The sequence below is a fragment of the Nuphar pumila genome, chromosome 16 (genome assembly GCF_984573655.1).
Source record: "Nuphar pumila chromosome 16, dmNupPumi1.hap1.1, whole genome shotgun sequence".
Lineage (NCBI taxonomy): Eukaryota > Viridiplantae > Streptophyta > Magnoliopsida > Nymphaeales > Nymphaeaceae > Nuphar > Nuphar pumila.
Window position 1 is genome coordinate 70194047 of NC_143264.1, and position 17631 is coordinate 70211677.

The window sequence follows — 17631 nt, forward strand, 5'->3', positions numbered from 1 at the left end:
GTGCTCTTTTCGGATACAAACACGAAAAAAAAAACCTAAACGCTATTATATGGGATGGAATTTCACAAGAAAAAAATTGCAATACAGGTGTGATGAAAATAAGAAATTTTGCATTATCAAACTTTTGCAAATATTTTTGAATTTTGCAATACTTTATATGATACTCGTCTATAATTTCGCAATTATCGGACTTCTGCAAATTTTATGATTTTCGCAGGTGATCGCGCGAAACTCGTCATGAGTTTTGCAAATTGTTTGAAATTTCATAATCTTTTTTTAAAAATTGCAACCTCAGATGTGATTTTGTTGACGAGTTTTGTGGGTGTATTATTTTAGCGTCATAGCATGCAAAAATAGAAAAATCGCACCTGAAAGGGATAAAAGCATAAAAAAAAATAGAAACCAGCGATATTGTTCATTAGGTGGATTTGGTAAATTGTAGGGCACTTTTGAAAATGCATCATTTTTTTCGTACAGCACGATCATTTTCCAAAACAAAAAACTTGTATGAGCTAGGTGCTTGAAATAGTTCAAAGCACAAACCTTACCCTAGAAGTTTCATTGCTCTAAGGGTATAAATGGAGATGGCTGAGAGCAAACAAGCACACTTAAATGTGGCAGCAAGTAATCGCATGATTGACATAACACACTAAAGCCCAACCAATGGAGGGAGGATCATATGTGCAATGTGATTGCTCACTTTTAGTGCGAGGACACTGCACAAACCTTTTGAGTGGTGTGCATGGCAAAGTGTTTTTTACTTCATTTTTTGAACATTTGCAGCCTGAGAACTACGCCTGTCCACAATGCTCAGCTCCAAAGAAGCGGATCGCTCAATACGATGTGAACACGGGAAAACCAATAGGAGGTGGACCGTCTCCCGTTGGAGTGATTTTGGGTCTTGTTGCTGGTATTGCAGGTGTTGGGGCGTTACTTGTTTATGGCCTTCCATAAACTTGGAATTGGTAATTTTCTTATTTATTGTCATCTCCTGTATATGAGGAATGAAAACCTACCTAAAAAACCCCATGTCAACCCTACCCACTGAAAAAAAAATGGTATTTTTTTCAAAAGGCTGACCGTAGAGGTGTTTTGCATGATTGATTTACTAGAAATCCACACTTGGATCATGAATTTTGGATATAAAAAATAGTATTTAGAGCCTCAAAATTTTATAAAAATTGTACGCCCTTGATTTTTGAAACTCATAAAATCCTATCCATGCATTGGAATCAAATGCTCCAAGAACTGATTCTTATAAAAACAAGTTCGAATTTTGAAAAAAATACCATAAATCCAATCAAACGTGTGGTGGGTAGGTTTAGTAGGGTTTTTAGTTGGTGGTTTTCAAAATCCTATATATATATATATATATATATATATATATATATATATATATATATATATATATATATATATATATATATATATATATATATATATATATATATATATATATATATATATATTGAAGCATCCAAACCTCCACATATATAGTATAGTGATACCTTTGTGCAACCCAATAGAAGAAGCATCCAACCAATGCCCAGCATAGAGGGAGACACTTTTGTTTAATGGGGGTGTTGGATCTGTTTGGGACTGGGGGTGAGAGGGGAGATGGGGATTCATTGAACAAAAAGGATTGCATCCTGACATAATCCTAACCATCCTGCTGATGCCTCTGGACAGCTGGGATTGAATGCAGGATGAACCCATCCTATGTCAAATGATGGGATCTTAACTGGGGCTGGGAAACAAGCTGAGTCACTTGTGGTTCGGTTCATAAAGAACTCGTTCAAACTCATAAAATAGGCTCAACAAGCTGAATATGAACAATAGGTACTTGGCTCAGCTCGACTCATATAAGCTCCTTTGGTAGTAAAAATATATTTTAGATACATTTTACATGTTTTTTTTTGTAATTATATTTCTTCTAATTCTAAAACAATGTGTTTTTTCTATAAACAAGCCAGATCGAACTCGGTTCATTTAACTTGGACTGATTATGAGCTCGAACTTAGCTTGGCTGGCAACAAGAATGAGCCATGCTTAGACACTTCAAGCTCATCTCGTTCAGCTCATTTACCAGCCCTAATCGCAAGCATCCTAACATGACTTGTTCTAGAACAGGGCTAATGTTCGTAAGCAAGAACGAAAATAGGTTTCATTTAAAACATTTCACATGGTGAATTTCAAGCATGGTAACAAACCATAAATATAGGGGTGATGCTTCAAAATGGCTGGGCCCTCTACATCGTCTTTTTCTTTTTCTGCTCATCGGTCCTTGCTGCTTTTTGATAGAAATGGTTTTCACATTTTCCTCGCCAGGAGCCGTTTGCATGCCAAGAGAAGCCCTTTTTTTTTTTGGAGAAAAGGCCCATTTCCATGGAAGCCACAGGTCGCAGTGCAAATGACTTTCTGCAGGGGAGGCCATCCTTGCTCAACCCGGAACTAATTTTCTATGCTTAGACCCCATTCACCACCAAAACAGAGGCCTATTGTTTCCAATTTTTTTTTTTAAAGGCAAGCTGGGGTTAGACAGACCCCTACCAGTTATACAACTATACCATTGAGTTTTGAACCTGCAACTTCCCAACACAAGGTGACGTGCACTAGTTGCTCCTACCAGACAAGCGAAGCCCCCCATGGTGGCATTTTTCACGACATGCAGATAGTGTTACCTTGGAAACAAATGCACCCTCACCGTACAAGATGGTGCAATGGATTCTAAGGATCTAACAGGCTAAAAGAAAAAAGAAAGAAAAGGAGCCAGTAAGTGGGAAAAGAAAAACGAACTAAACATAACAACCGATACTGTTCGTTAATAACAGAGTAATACTCCCAAATTAAAGTTTTGTCAACAATTTGATTAGTGCTTAAGTGGGACATAGAAGTTGAAGTACTTGAGAAAGAAGAGAAAAACAAGCCAAGGATGATTTGCCAATCACCTAACTTCTTAAAAAAGAAGATAAGCATTTTTGAAGCCAAATAGATGCTGGCAAGACGTAGGTAGGAGTTTCTAACCATATCACTGTCACCAGTTAACAGGAAAGCTGCCACTGAACCATCAATGTTTGTCATCTTGCCAGCAAAGTAGGCTGCAGATCAGAAATGGTGCTGATGATCATCTGCATAGCCAACAGAATTATAGTAGTGATGGCCATGGACCCCTGCACACAGCTCCAAATTACTGCTGACTGCTGAACTGTTCCTTGCACCATTTAGTGAACTTACATTTCCATTTTCTGACTGCATAACCCCAGAAGATGAACTCTCGGGCTGAAGGCAAACCACATCTGAGATTTTAGGATCCTTCTTAGTATTCAGAAACCTACCTCCACAGCCACGAGCTCGTTTCATTGCATGAAGATGACGGGATTCATGAAGATAAGGCTGAAGAAAGAGCCATAATCGCAATGAAAGAAAAGCAGTTACCGATGAATGAGAAGGAAACATAGTAATTAAGGTTGAAACATAGTAATCTCCATAATAAAGCCGTAGTATGGTAGCCTCAAGTACAATTGACAAACAAGGCAGAAAGATGTGTAACATACAGCTATCTCACAAACAGATTGTTATTTGCCAATGAAACTTCTCACCAAAAAAAGACTATCATTAACAGAGGGTTAACTAAATAATGAGGATTAGACCTATGTCACATGGATACGGCTGAAGACACTGGGATGTGCCCATTTTTATGAAGCTTCCAATATGACTTGCATATAAGGGATACAGCAGGGGAGTCAAAATGGAGTATATATCCATGTGACATAGGATTAGACTGAACCATATGGCAATAGCTCCCCGAGTCCTGTTGTACTGTATTGTTAACTTGACACATTTGTTTAGTGAAACCTAACTGAATGAACTAAAAATGCCAAGGAACAAACAGGATGCAGTTGAATCTGGGTTTGATTAGGATGTTTCGAGAGTAGGTATGACATGGTGGGATGCGAAAACTGGCAGAATACCATCAAAGGAGTATGCAGAAAGGATTTAAAAATGCACCAGAAGTCTCCAGCAAGAAGGCATTGAGAGACCAATATCCATAAGAACATCCAGTCACATTATCTTCACTGCCCCTCTCTAGGCTCTACAACACAATCTTGGTAGAAAACATGGACAGAGGAGCCAACTTTTCAACACCCCCCTTAACAAGTTAGAGCCACAGATAACATAATATATAATCAGGATTTGGGGGCTAAATGAGCCAACACCATCTTTGTATTGCATTTTCATACTGAGCTTGCTATTCTTGAAAAACAGGCTCAAGCTTGGCTGATCCAAGGTCAAGCCTACATGTTAATAATATCGAAAAAAAATTAATTATTTCTTTAAGAGATTGAGTGAAGCAGCTGCGGAGAGTGCAGGATATGTGTGTGTATGCTTTCTAGCATGCCTCCGTGTACACATAAAATGAGCTTGAAGCTCAGTTGAATGCAGACTTGCTGATTTCAGTTTTATCAGCTGTCAATGTGGAGAATTAGTCTCATGAGTGACCATGGGCTTGTCTTTAAACTCAGCCAGCCAGTCGTTTTAACACACCCATCCCCACCCCCCAGCCCATATTTATAAATTTGGTGAATCAACAAAAAGATACATGAGTATGCAAATACCTGTCTAGATTTCACAAGTTTGTTCTTTGCCTCTAATTTGGCACGAGATTGTCTGCGTCTGAGAATTGCTCGATACTGTTTTGCATTGACATAAACTGGTTCTTCAGTCAAATCTAGCGGCAAAAGTACGTGTGCATGTTGAAGTGCCAGTGTTTGTGGATGAAGCTGGTGAAATCAACAAACACATATTAGATGTGCAAGCATAAGTGCATGTGAATACAATGAAATATTCATAAGATCAAATGACCACATTTTTATTTGTTTTTAAAGCATAAACAAATAGGTTGTCCCAATTGCATCCTGAATCACCATCAACTTCCATTGTATGAGATGGCATGAACACATTCTAGCAGATCATCAAATGCTAGAGAATCTCGACTTGGATTTGTGCATCTGAATGGGCCTTTCAGCGACCAAAAGAAGACTATGAGGATGCAGCAGGGTTGTGGTCATTGAACACATGCACACACATTTTATTTATATATATATATATATAGGTCATTAAAATATGAAAACTACCATGTGAACCGTGATTTTCATGGGTTTTTTGTTCTTTTCTCCTACATGTTTGGTTTTATAGGAACCAGCTGTTGAAACATCCAATTATGATGCATAAGCAAGATTTTTTAAGGCTTTAAAATCAACGGCTCAGAATCCTCATAAATATTCAATCATCCAGAAATCGTATTTTTTCATAAAAATACACGATCCAACAGCCGATTCCTAGCAAACTCACCATGCTGAACACGTCTGCATGGTCGGATTTGCAAAAAAAGTGTTGGAAATGCCCAGTTTGCACACTAGTTCTTATATTCTAGCAGCTCTCTCTCTCTCTCTCTCTCTCTCTCTCTCTATATATATATATATATATATATATATAGATAGATAGATAGATATATATATATAGAGAGAGAACCTTGTTTTTGATCGTTCATTCTAAATACAGATATCCTACTAGAATATATATCAACTAACTTTCTTTCTACTATTTATCCTAGCCCCTGACTTCTAAATACAGAATTGCTTGGAATAAACAAATACAAACATTTATACAAGGAACAAATAAAGTATAAAGGCTTTAATAGGTTGCTCCAGCTCTCACTTTCAAATAGTGTTTTATTTAAAGATGCAAGATATGCTATAAATATTTGTTCCCTTTGTATGTTTAAATAGTCCTATCTGATTGAGATTGGTATGATCTCAGATTCATTCAGCCTTTTGTTTGGAACTTCCCACGCTTGAGCCAGATCTGACCCTTCTCCAGCACATTTCCAGTTTCATATTATAACAAAACCAGTTTGTGCCTAATTAGGCAAGCTTTATGTTGTGCTAGGTCAGATACATACTTGGATCCAGCAATCAAGTTAATGGACGCTGCTATCAGACAGTCAAGACCATGGTTGCCAGTTGAGGAAGCGAGAAGCGAGGCACTTTCAAAATTTTAGGAAGCGGGAAGTGTGGGACCACTTAGGAGCGAATCGGGAATCGTCTCGGAAGAGACCTAGGAAGCGAAAAAAATAAAATAAAAAATACAAAAAAATTGAAAAAAACGGAGGAAGCGCGGGGGAAGCATGATGGGAAGCGTGCTTCCCATAAAAGGGAAGCGTGCTTCCCATTAAAAAAAGGCGCTTCTCACGCTTTTCGGAAGCGTGACGTTTCGCACTTCCCCACTTACCTAGGCGCTTGGTAACTCTGGTCAAGACCTACCTACTTGAGAACGGTAAAACCTGTTTACAGGCCCAATTCTGAATTGCGCTCCATGATGGGTGCATGTGTGAATGTAAGCACATGTGCAAGAGAGAAAGAGAGGTCCAGCATCAGGATTTGCTTTTCTACATATTCTTTTAGGCAAAAAAAAGAATCAGTCTCTACCTTAAAGGTAAGTGTTGTAGGTCTCCACATCTACGACTTTCTATAATATAGATGAAACTATGCATGCTATCCTGTAAAAGCATTAAAGCACTTGCAGTGACAGCTAACAGCTGCCACCCCCATGATTCTGACCTTAAAATTCACATTACTATGAATGTGATCCTAACATTCTAATAGCCTCAAATTACAAGATTCACTTGGAGTGAAGCAATGTTATTCAGTTCAATAGTGAAGCCCAACAAAATCGATTCAAGGATGTGAAAGTAAAAGTAATGCTAGAGACATCAATTTAAAGCTTCTACATCATCTTGAAAACCAGTAGCATCTACCAGTTAGTTCGTGAGCTTAAACTTGAATCCTGCAGTAAGGACAGAAGAAAAGTTACTTTACCATAACTTGAGGTGCACATGGTGTCAGTACACTGCCAAAGTATGGACCATTACGGAAGTGAGATACTTGCACCTAAGAAAGCATATGATAGCATACTAAGTTAATATCAGGAGAAAAGAAATGATCCTAGTTAATATTCCCATATAATTTGCTTCAACTTACAACAGAATCCCTGTATGAAAGTGGATAACCTTCAGAATTCTCCAGAGACATTCCCATGTTTATGGGATAATGCATAACTTTCCCGTTAGTTAGATCATCTCCTGAAGTGTAGAGAGGAATATGATCAATGGAGAGAAGGTACAAGAAAACCAAAATTTCCACAACAATGCAGCTTAGTAATTATTTCTGTCCTAGTACAGTTAAAAATAGCTACATTATCAGCACATGGAATGGCAGCAAGAGGAAAGACATGCATGAAATGCCCTAGGATAAAGGGCTCCACCTGGCCACCAAATTCCAAACTTCAGTGATCTCAAGAGAGGTAGGTACCTAGCCACGTTTTGGTGTCTATGACTTGCTATAGTGCACACTAAAGGATAGCTTAAATACCCAATGTCTGATAAAAAAGTGTTTTCCATCATTTTTGTAAGATTTTGGTGGTGATTTTAAGGTATTGAACAACAGTTACATGCATACATAAATGTATGTAATAATTCCTGTAATTATTCACTGAACTCAATTGCTTATCCTAAATCATGAGCTGGCAGCAAATCATTTTTGTTTTGCTGTGCAAATGGTCTTACATTTGCATACGTTCTTATACATGTTGACTTGCAGGTTTCTACTTCTGCATTTGTGCATATGGACGCGCATCTGCGCACTTGCATAAAATTTCCCAAACAAGCACGATCTTGGTCGGATAACATGGATGTGCAAGTTGAATATGATCTCGGTAGCATATTCTACACAGAAGCACAAATGGATTGAAATGTAAGCTAGATTCATGTTGCATACATTGCCCTAAATTGGTAGTGGCTAGAGTGGCCCAATCCAAGACTAACCTAGATATGTAGGTGCAGGCACAAGACAAGCTTCAAGCAAGAAGCTAGATCTAGACTAGTTAAAAACCTTGGATCAACCTTACTCATTAATGAGCCAAGAGGAGCTTACTCTCAATCTCAGTTGGTTAAGAAAGACAAGCTCAGACTTGATAAACTTGTTTTATCATTTGTTAGAAAATATAATTTATTGAGCATATGTAATTTATGATAAAGATTTCAACACAAAAGCTACTCTTTCTCCAACTGTAAGTTTGATCACTTTTTGTAGGAAAGATGATGGGATCAAATCATGTCTCCTCTACTTTGAGAAGGTAAAATATGTACCATAGTTACCAGGAAATGAAATGGATATGAGAAGCGATGCAAAAAGCGGAAGCGGGGAAGCAAGTGCTAAAAAGGTAGCATGAAGCAGGAAGCGGGATACGATTATGAAGTGATTATGCAAATGCATAAAAAATGAAAAGGAAACACATAGAAAGCAATATGAAAGGCGAGCGAAAGCAAATAAGAAATTACATGAATGAAAATATAATATGATATTAAACCAACATGCAAGCTTGTTATAAACAAATTACAATTTTCTAATATGAAAAATGTAGGAAGTGAGGGAAAATTGAGTGGAAAGTGACAAGAAGTGAGCGGGAAACTTTAAGGAAGCGAAAGGGAATCAATTTGGGAAACGAAGAGGAAGTGGGCTTCCCATTAAAGGGAATTGAGTTTCTCATATTTTGGAAGTGGATTTCCCAAAGCTTCCCCTCCTTTCGAGGAAGCGAAGAGTTTCCCACTTCCAAAGCGAGCTTCTGGGAAAGTGAGTTTCCCCATGTAGGAAGAAGCTTCAAGTAACTATGATGCGTACATTATATATATACCGACACTAAACATCGAACGATGTCGGACGCGCAAATTGCGCTGAAAAGGCCTTTAGCGGCAGTAAGGCCTCATACTAATGTTGCCAAATAACTATGAGGCCTTTAGCGGTGGTCGCGACTGCCGCTAAATGCCATTTCAGAGGGAAAAACAAAATCATGTCTGATTCTAAGCTCCTTGAGGGGTTCATTAGAAACTTTTTTATATGGATAATCTATATAAATATACAACATGTGCAAAAAAATAAAAAGAATAGAAAGTTGGGTTCAATGGCAATCTTATGTGGGATGGCCACCTTATGTGGGCATGACATATTCATGTCTCTTTCCCTCACCAAAAGTAAAAGCAAATATGTTTCCTTTTTCTGGAGTAACTGACTCATACTTAGCCAAAGCTCAACCGAGAGCTTTAAAACAACACCTAACCTCAAGCTTGAGTTGGGCATGAGCCAAGTTCAACTACACCATGACAAGCTTGAGTTCAACTCATGTATGTCCAGAAATGGCCTTTGGTACAGGCAACACTTGCCTTTTACAGATAAAGCTAAATTTCATTGATACCATTAATGCTATTTTCACCTTCATATGGACACATAAATCATGGCAAAGTTTCACCAATATTACAAATATATCGCATGAAAAGATAAAACATATTGAAGATTCTAAACCTAAATAAAAAAAAAGATAATGTTACAAGCCAGTAGAACTCACATCAGCCCCTCATGCATAAATTAAACAATGAAAACATAAAGGCTAACCAAAAAGTTAAATAAATAAATAATGGTGCACAGCATGTATTTATCATTAGAGACATGAAAATGCAAAATATGCAGTAAACCAACAAATTTGGATCAGTGAAAAACTCATAAATCAGCAACATCAAATGGTCATAAGCTTTGTAACTAGATTAGCTCACAGTTGCTTAGGCCACAGCACCAGAAAAGAATTGGAGACTTGAGAAAAGGGGCAAAAAACAAGAAAACTAGGAAAGACATGACTCAAAAGAATCCTGGCAAAATGAGAAACAAGAAAATAACTCTGTTACCTGGATTGCATGCTTTTGTGTCAGAAAAATAAATCTTAGAAAGAAAGTGCAGCCACAAACTGGTGTATTACAAGCCATCTATGATAAGTACCAGACCACACGAAGGGATAAAGACAATATAGAATATATCAAATTGTTAAATTCTCGTATACATCTACTTTGTATTATACAAACAATAGAAAACACAACAGCTCCAAGTTCCAGGCAATGTATGGTCTTGTTTGAGTATTACCAGATTGGGCCAGAAAAGAATGCACATTAGACCTTCCTCCCATAGCAGCTGCTTCAGGAGAATGGCAAAAGGACAGAGTTGAAGATTGATCATGCACCGATGCCTTAGTTTCTATTTTCTTTATTGAGCTTGGAATGAAGGATAAGGAATCATCATTTAAGTTCAAGTTCTTGCAGCCTGCAGGCTGTAGGGATAGAGATGCAGACAAGCTCCACCATGATGGGTTGTTCTCTCTGCTTGCATAACTCAAATCTGAGACATTGCCACGGACATTCTGCATCTCTTATGGACTTCGTGTGTTCAGAAAACACAGTTTGATTAGGATCTGGAAAATTTCATGAGTGGGCTGTTCCATGCTTGTTAAAATGAGTTCTCATCTACCTACATAGAAAATTGAACAGTTTCACGGCAACTAACATATTTCTATACCAGCACCAAAACTAGATGAAACATAATTACAGGAAGATTTACTACAAGACTGCTGACATGGGCATATCTCTATTTGATTAACTATATTAAGAAAGCAAGAATTTCAATCAAGAAAGGAAGAACTTAATTTTAACAAAGTTCACGAGCTTCATTTGTTCATTATTAACAAGAATAAAGTTCAAAAGCTTACAAATAATAAAGAAAGGCAACTGCATTTCTAAGTCTGTCCCAACTGCCTACATTTGAGGTTGCCACTACAAAATGGCAATTTTCTTCAGTGATTTATCATGGCAAGAGAGAGGTAGCCATCCAACTGGGATGATGTCAGATGGATGCATTTCTGGCAATGCCATGCTCAAAACTGGTAGAATATATTGGCTCTCCCATACACCCAAGTGTGCTAAATTATGCTAGCCACCCAACCATCATCCCCCCCCCACCCCCCCGCCCCCAAAACACATATGCAACCACATGCATGCCAAGTTGCCTAAACCCTCCCCCAACATTATTCAGAAGCTCAAAGTTGCAGGACTGGTATGTAGACCGTTGCTTGAATCCAAGGGCAGGATGGCAAGTATTATTCTTGAAAGAGCTCAAGGCCAGAATATTCGAGGAATGGCTGGTCTTAGTGAAAGTGATTTCAGAATTTAAATCCAATAAGGAAGTGGATAAAATCTGGTGGACATGCAACAGGTCTGGCACATTCTTAATTTCTTTTCTTTTAGAGGACTCTGATAGAGCCACCTACAGCCTCATTTCCAGAAAATATCATACAGGCCCCTGGCCCATCACTAAGGGCCATTGCTTGGCTTTTGTCTTTGGAAAAGGTGACCATAAAGATAATTTATTAAGGCAGGGAGTCCATTTAGCTAATAGTTGTATTTTGTATTGCAGGGAAGAGGAATCTGCTGAACATCATTTTTGGTCTTGCAGCATAGTTCCAAAAATTATCTAGATGACCAGGCTGAGAGCTGAAGTTAATGTGCGATCTAAATCATGGGTAAGAGACTTACTGCTTGGACCAGCAAATACTAGGAGAAGTAAGTGATGGCCCTTGATGTGCTAATAGTTACCCTTCTATATCTTCTAAAAGTTAGCTTATGCAACTGATTGAGTTAAAATTTATAGCAATGGTTGAGAGATGCAAAAAAACTAAGTTTCAGAGGGGGATTTGAGTCAGCAATGGAGATGGATAAGAGAATGAAAAGCACTTATACACAGAAAGTAGCTGCAGAAACTGCTGAATACCTTTACTAATTTAGTAGACAGAGGAAGAGCATCCAGATGCGGACAGTAGATGTATCTGTGGTTTACAAGCGGCTCTCTAGCTTAAAATTCTAGCTCAGTTTGTCAACAGTTCAGGAACTGATGATTGTATCCTTTGACTGTTCCCAGTTTAGCTGCATTTGTCCTTGGACATTTTTAAATAATTCAATTATCCAAGGAGCTGGGACTTCATAATTGAAAGCATAATTAGTGAAGGATTTATATTACTGATATGTTGTAAATGAGAGTGCTCCTGACATTCATGGATGTGATATTTTACTGGCATGTGTGTCAAAGTTTAATACAGGAAACAAATTTTAACTTGCAATGGGATATGAAAATTGATTAAACAATCGCAACCCCATCCTAGAACCTTAGCATGCAGGCATTCAGATACCTCCATTTATCTGCACTTGGCACTAACCATGTCTACTACATGCAGGTCAAGCTTGCATTTGCGTGTGTTTGCACAGTGGTGACATGGATGAAGAAATGAGATTGGGGAGTCGGTGAGTGTGAATAAGTAAATGTGGAATTGGACTTCAATCTCGTACTCGAATCCAAAAAGATGAACCAGAATCCATTGTTAATTTCATGACAAAGCTAAAAGGAGGAATCCACATCATTTCCCAAATCTATCATGAATCGAAGTCATATTCAGCTCCAGTACCTAAAAATAACTTGTTCTCTGCAGATGAAGTATTTCCAGAAATTGTGTTAAAATAAGTCGGACATTAGGGTTGTCGTTAGGGAGTTTACACATAAAGGAGGCATGCAAAAAAATTCCAAGTAGTAAAACTACAATCGCACAATGAAAATGTGAGCTACCAACTCTCAGTTCAGCCTTCATAAATACCTAGATCGTGTCAATGCCCATCTTAACCTTGGAGAAATAAACCTTGTTGTAAGCTGTAGAGCCATTTCCCAGCTAAAACATACTCTGCTCATCCTTCGGAGCTCCCGAAACATTAAAACCAAAAGAAAATGGCAATGTAAGAAATGGGTTTTCCTCACTCACAAGTACTGATCAAACAGACTATAAAAAAAAACCTAGCTTTGCAATGCTAGATTCGTATAAATCGTGACATACAGAAAGGAACTATTAAGATCCCTCTAACGATGACTATATATAAAGTAGCTCAATCTAGATAAACGTGAGAGCAGTTTCATTTGTTCTTGCTATCCTCTTCTTCTCACTTTTTTTTGCGGGTGGAGTTTTCAATTGTTCATACACATGAAGAATCGCGGTAAAAAGACTCAAGTTCTAACTTAGCCCTCCTAAACCGACAAAAATGCACGTAAGAAGTAATTCTACAAAAGCTAAAGCCCACTCTACTCAATCAAATGAAATAAACAATAGAAAAGAAAAGAGAAAAGGACGCAGAAAGCAAGCTTTACATCAAAACAAAACGAAGCAAATTCCATCATCAAAGCATCCAGACAATGGTACGAAGACCGACCATGAAGCTATCAAAAAACTACCAAAGAAGAAAGATATTGGGTTATTGAGAACCAAAGGAAAAGTTCAACCCTTTCTTTTCTGATTGGTGCTAATGGACACAAAGGAGGGGAAAAGGAAGAACCACAAAAATAAAAGAGCAATCATACCTTCCTCAAAGTAGGGGAAAGCAGGCAACAAGGAAAGAAGGAAGAGGGTCGGATTGGGGTTGGTCCTCTGTGCTTCTGCTCGTCGGTTTGGTTGCGCAGAAATGAATGGAAGGAGAGGGAAGGGTGACGACCATTGACGTGACACCTTGTATACTCTCTCTCTCTCTCTCTCTCTCTCTCTCTCAGCCCATTTCAATCAGCGCGCCTAAAATAATCAAATTTGCTCTAGTGAATGTTTCTTGTTGCTTTCATTAAGCAACCCCAAAAAAGACCCCCCATATTTGGGTCATACTTTACATCTAGTTGGTACTTTGTCTACGCTTAAATTTATTTATATGTTAAAATAGTAAGTAGTCCCTGCACTTATTGATGCGGTCCCTACCTTAATCCACCTTTGACATAGCCACAGTGTCCTGTTTCCTGCTCTCTCTCTCTCTCTCTCTCTCTCTCTCTCTCTCTCTCTCTCTCTCTATATATATATATATATATATATATATATATATATATATATATATATATATATATATATATATATAGAGAGAGAGAGAGAGAGAGAGAGAGAGAGAGAGAGGTTTGAGCTTTGATCTTGGGCTTTGAACTGCGGATCCATCCAGTATATGCAAATTGACTATGATAGAGCATTTGTATTTGTAATTTTGTATGTTGGTGAATGGCGTGGGAGTTGCAGCACCATCCATTTTCACTGAAGCAAGTACGAGCAACGCCTCCTGCACAAACAGAATTAACTGCTTTAGATGATCATTGATTATGCTGTTGTGCTTGGCACTACTGTAGGGGGTACTTAATGGTAGTTGGACCACAGCTACCACCTTTGTTTATAAGAGTCCAAGTTCTTTAATGAAAAAATATATTTATTGGAAAAGGTATTGGCATGTGCAATTGGATCGTCTGGCCCGACCAAATGGGGCTGGACGGGCCTGACTCAAATGCTGGCCCGACTTCTATCATGTTTTTGAGCTGGGCTTGTTAAAGACCCAATTAGTAGCAAGGCCGAGTCTGCAATGCGAAGTCCGGAATCAAGTCATATTGGGATCCAGTATCTGATTGTCCATCGAGTACCTGGCCTGATGAGAGGGAGGATCATGTGCAATGCAATTGCACATTAAATTTAATGTGCTGCTGCACCTAATCACCCTCCATCATTGTTTGGGCCCCACAGCTGACAGACTGTATGTCAAAGATGGAAGGTGATCCAGAGCAGCAGCGCACTAAAAATGTGCAATCACATTACACCTGATTTGCTTTCGCCTCGTGACCCCCTTATATAACACATTTTAGCTTAAAGAAAAAAGAGAGACTAGAGGCTGGAGCATCCAAATGTAGACTAAGATATCTACCAGACCCCAGTCAACTAGTCACTAAGAATTGATGTTCAACAACTTTGCTTCATTTCTCCTTCGTCTAGGTGCTTGATAGATTCTTGCTTAGGGGGTGAAGGGCATATTCTATCATTCTTGGGATGTGGTGTAGGAGGACTCCTAGTGAAGGAACCTTGACAATTAGTCGGTTCCTACTCGGATATTTGCAGATGCCCAGTGAAAAAACTAATATTTGCCAAACACGGGACTTACTAAAGACTCCAAGAATGAAGATGGTTGATCAAGAGGCGCTTGGGCACTATTATCTTGAGAGGTTGACAAAGGTTAGTCCACAGCTTCACAAAGTGATTTGATGATTGATGCAATTGAATATGAAAGTATGATCTGCAGGGTTATTTTATTCGGGTTACTCTGCCAATAGCAGAGAACTTTACACATGGAGAATTGGAGTCAAAGTTTACTTCTTCTAGGACTTCCAAGTTCGGATTCCTGAGGGCTACTTTGGTTAGGAACGGCTCTTGTTCTTTAAACCAACATAGAGAAATTTAGTTTAGTAAAAAAATGACATGCTTGGAGATAAACACTTTCTTGAAAAATAAAATCATAACATAAAATAACCCTCATAATTTGTGCCATAACCAATAAAGATGCATGCTCTAGACTTAGGTGTTAGTTTTGAGTCTATATATATGGTTTTAAGTATGGATAACATCTGCATCCAAAAAATTTAAGATGCCAATACCTGGCACACAATTAAGCAATAATTCATATGAAGACTTGTCACCTAGGTTAAAAAATGATAGACGATTTTATCAGATATACAGCAGTACTAAAAGCATCAATCCTAAAATTTATTTTCCTATCAAGGTGATTTTCAACATTAGACTTAAAGTTTTCAAAACAAGACAAGGCATCTAATTTTCTGACCAACACAAAAAAACCATAAAAAACAAAAAAAATTTGTCAACCAGCAATAGATATTTATATCATTCTCTAGAAGGAGAAGGCGTGGCCCCCCACAAATTTGCATGAATATCAGGTTAGAGTGAGCTTAACGTCAATCTGTCAGTGCTGTGCTTACTATGATGCCGCGGCATCCCAAATATCATGGATCCGTTCAGTATCTTTTAGAGCCGTTGATACTTTAGATGAACGACATCTACAGCTTGCAAAAATGAATGGCTGAAAAAACAGTTCAAAATATGGTATTTGGGATGCCCGTTCATCATCACGTGGATGAACAGCATCAAAGCAAGTACCGAGGGATTACTGCCAGAGCTCTGACCTGATGAGCACTGTGGGACAAATGCGTCTATGGCTCACTCAATCAACGTCAATGCCTTTGTTTTTATAAAGCCAAAAGCAAATGCTAAACCTTTATATCAATAAGCAGTTGTGCTTGTGGAATCTGTAGGGGCCCTCACCTCGAATTTTAGGCAGTCGACCCTACAACTAGGGATGGCAGTGGACCGGGGGAAAGCAGGGCCCCGCCCCGTTTGGACCGGGGATGGAGGCGGGGACGAAGGTTAAAATCCATCCCCGTCCGGGGGTGGAGGCGGGGATGAACGTGCACTTTTCCCCACCCCGCCACGATCCCCGCCCCGACCACTTTTCCCCGCAATATCCCCGCCCCGCCTCATCCCCGTTTGAACCAGGGATGGAGGACATAAAACGGGGATGGAGGATAAAATCCATTCCCGGCCGGGGATGGAGGCAGGGGTGGAGGATAAAATCTTGAGGCGGGGCGGGGGTGGAGACCTTGTCCCCGCCACACTGCCATCCCTACCTACAACCGTAGGTATGGAAGGCTGAGCCAATGCGACAAGGTCTTTGTGCTGGGTGGGGTGGTTTATTCAGGTTATAAATTTAAAAAAAATAAAAATCAAACCTTTTCATCAATAAACCGTTGTGCTTGTGTTGCCAAAAATTTAGCTTCATGATCCGTTTCATTTTTCAACCGTTGAAAAAAGAATATATAAAGCAGTGATTGTTGTTATTTAATTTCTCGTGCAAAAAATGAAATGAAAATTTAAAACACTAAAGCTCTAGCTCAAAAATTTTTAGAATGTTATTTTTTTTTTTTGACAGGCAAGTTGGGGTTAGGCAGACCCTACGAGTTTATACAATGATAACATTGGGATTTGAACTTGCAACATCCCAACACAAAGTGATGCCAACTAACTGCTCCTAACAGACAAACTAAGCCCCTGTTGGTATTTTTCTAGAATATTCACCCACCGTTTTTTGTTTCGAAACAAGGCTTTTTGTCATCGGACTTATGGTGAAAAGATCAGGTGCAATATGATTGCACAAATATTTGTGCATTAAGCAACCTGATCACCCTCCATCTTTGGGACTGGGCCTATCAGGTGTGGGACCCAAGACCTGATGGAGGGCAATTGGGTGCTTAATGCACAAATATTTGTGCAATCATATTGCACCTGATTTGAACCCCAACTTATGCGCCTTGTAGCTTTGATGTTATGGTGAAAAGATCAGGTGCAATATGATTGCACAAATATTTGTGCATTAAGCATATGATCACCCTCCATCTTGGGGATAGGGCCTGTTAGTTATGGAGATGGAGGGCAATCAGGTGCTTCATGCACAAATATTTGTGCAATCATATTGCACCCATCCGACATGACAAATATAAAAAATATTTCAAGATATTTTGAAAAATGTGATATTCTAAGATGATGCTTTAAATGGAAAAAATAGTGATACTTACAAAATGACTCAATATAGGGCCTGTCATTAATCACCTCATCACCGTCCGAATAGGGCCTGTCAGTTGTGGGGCCCAAGGCCTGATGGAGGGCAATATTTGTGCAATCATATTGCACCTTATATCCGGACTCGTTGTTATGGGCCTTATGGACATGACAAATATCAAAAGTATTTCAAGATATTTTGAAAATTGTGATATTTTAAATTGAAAAAATCATGATACTTACAAAATG

At 38.7% G+C, this 17631-nt stretch overlaps 1 protein-coding gene across 2 annotated transcripts; it reads right to left on the minus strand.

The window, feature by feature from the left end:
* Positions 1–2780: 2780 nt before the first annotated feature.
* LOC149813464 (nuclear transcription factor Y subunit A-5-like) lies at positions 2781–13431 on the minus strand. Of its 2 annotated transcripts, XM_089991437.1 has the most exons (7): positions 13329–13431; positions 12577–12669; positions 10026–10406; positions 7041–7141; positions 6879–6950; positions 4617–4781; positions 2781–3393 (listed from the first exon to the last, which is right to left on the minus strand). In XM_089991437.1, exons 3-7 carry the CDS (start codon positions 10303–10305, stop codon positions 3106–3108), a joined length of 906 nt encoding a protein of 301 aa, XP_089847563.1. In that variant the 5' UTR covers positions 10306–10406; positions 12577–12669; positions 13329–13431; the 3' UTR covers positions 2781–3105. The 2 variants fall into 2 exon arrangements, with proteins under 2 accessions (XP_089847563.1, XP_089847564.1); XM_089991438.1 differs by lacking the exon at positions 12577–12669 and having other exon boundaries at positions 13329–13407.
* Between the last annotated feature and the right edge of the window lie 4200 nt (positions 13432–17631).